This window comes from Populus euphratica, unplaced genomic scaffold (genome assembly GCF_000495115.2).
Source record: "Populus euphratica unplaced genomic scaffold, PopEup_1.0 scaffold571.1, whole genome shotgun sequence".
Classification (NCBI taxonomy): Eukaryota; Viridiplantae; Streptophyta; class Magnoliopsida; order Malpighiales; family Salicaceae; genus Populus; species Populus euphratica.
The window spans coordinates 34268-41812 of record NW_011500453.1 but is presented as its reverse complement, the minus strand read 5'-3'; the positions used below and the strand labels follow the sequence as shown (position 1 = coordinate 41812).

Genomic DNA, 7545 nt, shown 5'->3' with positions numbered 1-7545 from the left:
AACATGATTACATTAGTTATCTTATTCGATTAATGCTAATACTCGCAAATATTATCAGGCAACCATGCTTATAACTTATGTTAACAACAAATCAAGTTCCTTTCATAACTCAGGTGTCGGTTATACCATACAGTATGGGATATAAAAGTGCCAAGCATTTGTTGTACCAAGTATTATACAAAATAAATCTAAATTAGTCATTTAACAAGCAAAGTATTAAAGAGTGAACAAGATAACAAATACAAAACATGTTAGTATCAAAACATTAAAGTCCATATTAAGTTTACACTAATTCTTACACCATTAGTGTAACTTTTTCACCTTGACATAAATAACTTAGCTAGACATAATGAAAGAAAGAAAAATAAATAAACAAAATAAGAACATAAATAAGATAAAAGTTAACTAAATAAAGGAGAGGAATTCAAAGGCATAAACTTGATATTAATGAAAGCAAAGCATAAACAATACAAAAAATACAAAGAGAGAAAACAAGAGCATGATCTTGATCTGGAAACCAAGATGCCTAAATGCATGGCAAATGTCTCCTTTTATAGGCCAAAATTGGGAACTATTGATTTGATGACTAATTGATAAGTGGGTGGCCACCTTTTGACTTGGTGACAATCCTTATCTTCTCTTGTCTGCCCAAAACGTCATTGATAACATTAGAATTGGAACCATTTAAAAACATAAAAATTGTAGGAAATTATCTTAACTTTTTAGGAAAAAAATGGAGGTTATTTGGACTGCCAAACACTACACAGTGCTCGAGCTGTGGGATAGATTCGGACTTCTTTGCCCCATTCTCTAAATCAAACATCCATACAAAATTTCCAAATTCAGTCATATTTATCGTGATATGAAAGTTGTAGGCCTATGTCTTACCTTTCCATCCATATAAATTGGACCTAAATCTGAGATATATAGCTTCAGATATGACCCAATTACCGAGCAGTGTTCCGGTTTGGACTACAACAACATTTCTTTTCTAAGTTTGACAATCTCTTTGTCCTTTCAATTTCAGTTATTAAATTTATCAATCAATCTTTTCATTTATGTGATAGGCCTGTATTTAAAATGAATATTTACCACAAATTAAATGTCTGTTATATTATTAGATATGTTATTATAAAACATGCTTTAGTTAAGGAGTTATTGATATTTCAAGTGCAAAATGATGATATAAAACCTTGATAAAAATGCACTTTTAAGAACTAATCATTTCATGACAGAATAATCCATCGATGAGTCCGTTGACTATTTTGACAAAAAAAATCAACACGTCATAGTATGAATCTATCATTTCAAATCCTTCGGTAATTCCATCAGTATTTTAAACAGTGAACTAGTCACATCACCGTAAGGAGTTGCCATTTGGAATTCGTCGGTGATTCTATCAGTAAAAATCACCCACAAAAACCTCCATGTCAGCAAACTGTCTTTTTTTTTTTTTAGTTCTGAACTTTCCGTTCGTAATTACATTAGTAAATTCCACCTCAAATTACTAACAAAAATATTCCGTCGATAAATCCACCACTATTAAGTAAATTTCTAGTAGTATATATTGTATAATAGTTGGGTGATGATAAGTTTTTTTTTCTTTTAAGGTAGGGTTGAATTTTCTTATTAAAGAATGTTTTTTTTTTAGCATTTTAAAAATACTTTAAAAAAAAATTGAAATTTTTTTATTTGAAATTAATATTTTTTTGATATTTTTTGTATTATTTTAACATGATGATATAAAAAATAAATTTAAAAAAATAAAAAATATTATATTAATATATTTTTTAAAAAATTATTATTAACTTATTGCGAAGGGCACTTTCCATATCTTGTTATATTTAAACTGGAAATTATTATTGGGCTGTTACAAAGCGCGGAACAATATACTGACTGGGAAGCATAAAAATACGACGACGAAGTGGGTTTACACTACAATTGACTTTGGCCGGATACCCCCAGTATAAATCCCATCCCATCCTCTTCTCCTCCTCTCAGTTCTTACTCGAAGCTGGTTGTTCTCCCGTCTTCACTCATTCTCTCCCTCATCTAGCAAGCTTATACTTTTCACCCTCTTCCAAGTCATAATCCCCATCGTCTTTCTCTCCTCGTTATTTAACCTACCTCGAGTTCGTGTTAATTATATATGGTGTGTTTTGAGAAAGTAAACCTCTGTGTTGTGTTGAAGAAACTAATTACTGGTTAAATGGAGGGAGGGATTCATACAGGGACGACAGGTGCCTCTGCTTTCAGAGACTGCTTCTCTTTAGCGTGGAAGAACCCTTACGTTCTCCGCCTTGCTTTCTCTGCTGGGATTGGTGGCCTTCTCTTTGGATATGACACAGGCAATTACTCTTTCTTTCTCATGCAGATCATTTCTGACATTAGCAAATAATTAATTTTGTTGGCATGCAGGAGTTATATCCGGTGCTCTTCTTTACATTAGAGATGACTTCAAGTCTGTTGACAGGGAGACTCTGTTACAGGTACTCATCGTTCTAATTAATTATTTTGACATTATTATATTAAAACAATCCAAATACTAAATTCTTTGAAACACAGTTAAACTAAAGTACCAAACATGATTTTAATGTTCAAAAGAACACCCCATCACATCACATACTAGAACTATCTTATTAAAGCCTATGCCTTCACTTATCTCTATTTAAATGGAATTGTTTGTTTGTTTCTGTATTTTAAAAATATTTTTAAAAAGATTTAAATTTTTTTATTTTAAATTAATATAAATTAATATATTTTTAATTTTTAAATTATTTTAATATCAGCTTAAAAATATTTTTAAAAAATAAAAAATATTATTAAAATGTATTTTAACATAAAAAATTATTTAAAAAAATCATAACTATATTTCTAAATAAGTTAAAATAATTTAACATGGTTTAAATTTATTATAATTTTTTTTGAAAAGGCTATGCTTTAAATAAATGAAAATAAAAAAGAAGCTGGATTTTGGTTGATAGCTGATCATTATTCTTTTGGTGTTATCTTTTTAGTGGGCATCGTATATTAATTTTAAATAATTTAATAGTATACTAATAACTCCATCAGGGTGGGCTTAGTTTCTTCTCCTAATTCTAATATTTTTTAGTAACGATGCGGACACGTGTCTGTCTGGGCTTCTGTGCTGAACTTTCAAGGCTCAGGAATCCAAATCAAAACAATTTAATATTTGGAAAGTTTAGGTCACAGAACAAAATCACGTGTTATATTTAAAATATATTTATATCTGGATAGTTTCGTCATGCAACAATTTGTGAAGAAAGAGAAAAAAAACATATTAAAAAAAATTACAAATATTAAAAAATAGAGATATTTAATGACACATCAAAATTGATTACATTGTTCCTACTCTTAAAAATATATTAATAAAATAAGTTTAAAAATATTAAAAAAAATTACAAATATTAAACAAAATAAACAAAATAAGTCACACAAACTTTTTAAAAATATCAAAATTCACTTATTTTTAAACTACTCGTGTGATCCAATTCAATATTTCAATTATTATTCATCTCGTAAAAATCTTTACAATAATATCAATAATATTATTATTAAAGTTTTAATATGTCCTCAGATTTTCTCTTTTACTAATTAAATCTTATATCTTTCAAATTATAAAATTTAAAAGAATCTCACAAATCACAAAAAATTATCTCTAACTTTTTAAATTATATTATTTTTTAAAATATTTCTTCCACCATATTATTATTATTTTCATGCTACAGTCCATAAATTAGTTCAAAAAACTTATGTAAGAGGTTTAGATGGGGTTGCGTTTAAGAAAGTGACTATCAATGCCCCTCCTACCTCATTAATTCACCCTTTCTTTCTTTCTAACTAATGGAAGTTTTGCTCTTTTCATTCATTTGTACCCATTATATATCATTCTTAGGCTAATTTCTGGCAGATATCCGTTTCCAGCAACTTAGAAATAACCCTATATACGGAGGTCTGAAGAATGTTTTAACAACTTGGAGAATCTTAACTTTGACGAAACAATAAAACCCATGATCGACCCTAATGTACTCAAAATTCGAGTTAATTGGGTTATATTAAGTTAATTCTAATATGGTTTTTTCAAAAAAAATTCAAATAACATTAGCAACACATTTGGACCAATTATATATGGCGCATCCTGACTATAAATCATGACCCATAAATAGGAGAGCATTGTGAGCATGGCAGTCGCCGGAGCAATCATAGGAGCAGCAATTGGTGGATGGGCGAATGACCGATATGGGAGGAGAAGTGCAATCCTCATAGCAGATTTCCTATTCTTCACTGGAGCTGTTGTCATGGCTTCTGCTCCTGGCCCAGCTCTTCTCATCATTGGTAGAGTTTTTGTTGGACTCGGTGTTGGAATGGCATCTATGACTGCCCCTCTCTACATTTCAGAGGCTTCTCCTGCAAAAATCCGAGGGGCCCTTGTCAGTACCAATGGGTTTCTCATTACTGGAGGCCAGTTCCTCGCTTATCTCATCAACTTGGCCTTTACCAAGGTAAAGCTAAAACTGAAGCTCTGTGAATTTGCCCATTACCATGCGAGCTTATTTTAAGTTGGTTTTATACCCAAGTTTGCAAGAGAGATTTTTCACCAGACAGGTTTATTTGATACTTACTTGTACATCACATGTTCTGTTTGGTAAATATGACAATGCTATAACTTGCCATGTGTTTTCTAGGCACCAGGAACGTGGCGGTGGATGCTTGGGATTGCAGGAGTTCCAGCTCTGCTGCAGTTCAGCCTAATGCTTCTTCTCCCAGAGTCCCCCCGCTGGCTATTTCGCAAGGTTCTCCTTTTATTTTTCTCTAACATTTGCTTTACTAATTCTCCATAAGAAATTCTATTTTTCCCAACCTCTAAGATTTTACATACTACAGGGAAGAGAAGAAGAAGCCAAAGCCATCCTCAGGAAAATATATCCAGCTGATGACGTTGAAACAGAAATCCAGGATCTAAAGGAATCAATTGACAAAGAAATTCTGGAAGAAGGGGGTTCTAAGAAGATCAATCTCATCAAACTATTGCAAACCAAAACAGTGAGAAGAGGACTCATTGCAGGCGTTGGCCTTCAGGTTTTCCAGCAGTTTGTGGGCATTAATACAGTCATGTATTACAGTCCTACCATAGTTCAGTTGGCTGGTTTTGCTTCTAACCAAACTGCACTCCTCCTCTCACTTGTCACTGCTGGGTTCAATGCCTTAGGTTCTATTGTGAGCATATACTTCATTGACAGGACAGGAAGGAAGAAACTCCTAATCATCAGTTTGTTTGGTGTCGTACTCTCTCTTGGACTTCTGTCAGGAATTTTTCATGAGACTACAACTCACTCACCGATCGTTATAGCAACTGAATCAAGCTTTGCTGCCTACACCTGCCCAGATTACAGTTCAGTCACAAATGCTGCTGGTTGGGACTGCATGAAGTGTTTGAAGGCTTCACATCCAGATTGTGGGTTCTGTTCTTCAGCTTCTGATAAGGTACATTACACCTACCACTATATTAATCCTACCCATAGCATGGTTCTCATTAAACAGTAACCAGCTGCACTGCAATAAAATCTCAATTCTAAAATACGGGATGTTCAAAAGCTAACAAAACGTTCAACAATTTGGACCTCCTTGATATTGAATCGCTAAGCTCACTAATAAAATGAAGCGACCGAGTTGAAACACGGTATCCTTCCCTCTACTGAAGAATGAGAAACAACTAGTGTCTGAGAGAAACAAACAGAAATACTTTTGTCTCAACTAATTCAAAGACCCTCCTCCTAAGAAATTCTGCCAGAGTAGTCTATGATGATCATTGTTGTCTTATTGCAGCTGCTGCCAGGATCATGTTTGATCTCAAATAGCACAGTGAAGGATCTTTGCCATAAGAGCCATAGGGAATGGTACACAAGAGGATGTCCAAGCAAATACGGATGGGTTGCACTAATTGGCCTGACACTCTACATCATATTCTTCTCTCCAGGAATGGGCACTGTCCCATGGATTGTCAATTCTGAGATCTACCCTTTGAGGTTTAGAGGGGTCTGTGGAGGAATAGCTGCCACTGCGAACTGGATCTCAAACCTTATCGTTGCCCAGTCCTTCCTGTCCTTAACACAAGCAATCGGGACATCCTGGACATTCCTAATTTTTGGGATCATATCTGTTGTGGCTTTGATCTTCGTCCTAATCTATGTGCCGGAGACAAAGGGGCTTCCAATCGAGGAAGTTGAGAAGATGTTGGAGCTTAGAACCCAGCACTACAAGTTCTGGGAGAAGAGTTCTGGCCCTTCAGAGAAGAGCCAAGAAGTGTGAGGAGTGGATGGCATCCGTTTGAAATTCGAATTAGGGGTTTCTTAGGGCATGCCTTGCTTACAATCTAGCAAGGCATATAACGTGTCTTACTAGTTGATGTCTTCATGAAAAAGGGGACAGTCCTAAATTTGAGTCAATAGTTCGAATGCTAATCAAGTCTTACTCAAAATATTCTCTTTCCATTTCACAGGGTTGCATGCCCATGTCAGCAGAATTCTATTCACATTATTAGCCCCGAAACTACGAAATAGCTAATCCAATTATATTTATAAGTTTCTTTTATATTCTTTTCTTTTCTAACATGGCAGAAAATAATAATTATTCAAATATATTCACGACTTCCATGAAGCATACCCCATTCATTTCTTTTTATTATCTCTTATAAATAAAAATAAATTAAAAAGAAATCCTATCTGCTTGGCATACTGATCATGGACCGCCCACGTCTTAAGATCTAACCACAACAATAACTCTTATTATATATCAAAATATTTCATTATCAACTTTTATAACTACTTAATTATTTCCATATAATTATCATATTTTTACATTAAATATACCAATAACATTTATTATTTTATTTCCCATGTTACGAACCGGTTCGACTAACTTCTACATAGAATCCCAAGAATTTGTTTTCTTTCATTCGAGACATCCATCTCATTATAATTATTTACCATGCAAATAATTAACATAATAACACCTAATCAAATTAAAACCCACCCTTTTTTTTCCTTCAAATTTTTTGCATGAATTTATAACTATAAGGATCAACATAAACTTACATATCCTTTAAATAAGCAATTTGAAAAAAATATCCCTCCTCTTCTTTGGTACCCCTCGGCCGGCTCCAACACTAAAGAAAATGGCAATTATTTTTTCTTAATTATTTCAATTCTAACTTGTCCCAACAATTAATTATGCTTATCAATATGATCTCGATGAAATTTTAATAATTCAAGCAAGAATTCCTCGAATACTTAATTCCTTCCATACCTCATAAATTCAAAAATGAATCATATATATTAATTGAACCGAGACAAGAGCACTAATTAATTGAACCAAGATAATAGAACCTTACCTTTTAATATCAAGCTTTCAAGTGGAATAGAATGGGAAGAATATTTGCTTGATTGCTCTTCCCTCCTTTCTTTTTCCCTTGTTTTTTCCATATTCATCCCCTTCTCCTAAGTTTAATTCCTCCCATTTTGTGTA

The 7545-nt window shown here is 33.1% G+C and overlaps 1 protein-coding gene across 2 annotated transcripts; it reads left to right on the top strand.

Moving 5' to 3' along the window:
• Nucleotides 1-1907: 1907 nt before the first annotated feature.
• INT2 (inositol transporter 2) lies at nucleotides 1908-6524 on the top strand. 2 transcript variants are annotated; one of them, XM_011011447.1, is made up of 6 exons: nucleotides 1908-2348; nucleotides 2419-2489; nucleotides 4188-4523; nucleotides 4707-4814; nucleotides 4906-5505; nucleotides 5848-6524. In XM_011011447.1, the coding sequence occupies exons 1-6, from the start codon at nucleotides 2210-2212 to the stop codon at nucleotides 6328-6330; spliced, it is 1737 nt and encodes a 578-aa protein (XP_011009749.1). In that variant the 5' UTR covers nucleotides 1908-2209; the 3' UTR covers nucleotides 6331-6524. The 2 variants fall into 2 exon arrangements, with proteins under 2 accessions (XP_011009749.1, XP_011009750.1); XM_011011448.1 differs by lacking the exon at nucleotides 2419-2489 and having other exon boundaries at nucleotides 2256-2348.
• The last annotated feature ends 1021 nt before the right edge of the window (nucleotides 6525-7545 follow it).

Excerpts from the sequence above, each read along its gene's own strand:
- INT2 (XM_011011447.1), top strand. The coding sequence starts at position 2,210 with ATGGAGGGAGGGATTCATACAGGGACGACAGGTGCCTCTGCTTTCAGA. Across the intron at positions 4,815-4,905 it reads CCCGCTGGCTATTTCGCAAG|GGAAGAGAAGAAGAAGCCAA; the intron begins GTTCTCCTTTTA and ends TACATACTACAG. Across the intron at positions 5,506-5,847 it reads GTTCTTCAGCTTCTGATAAG|CTGCTGCCAGGATCATGTTT; the intron begins GTACATTACACC and ends GTCTTATTGCAG.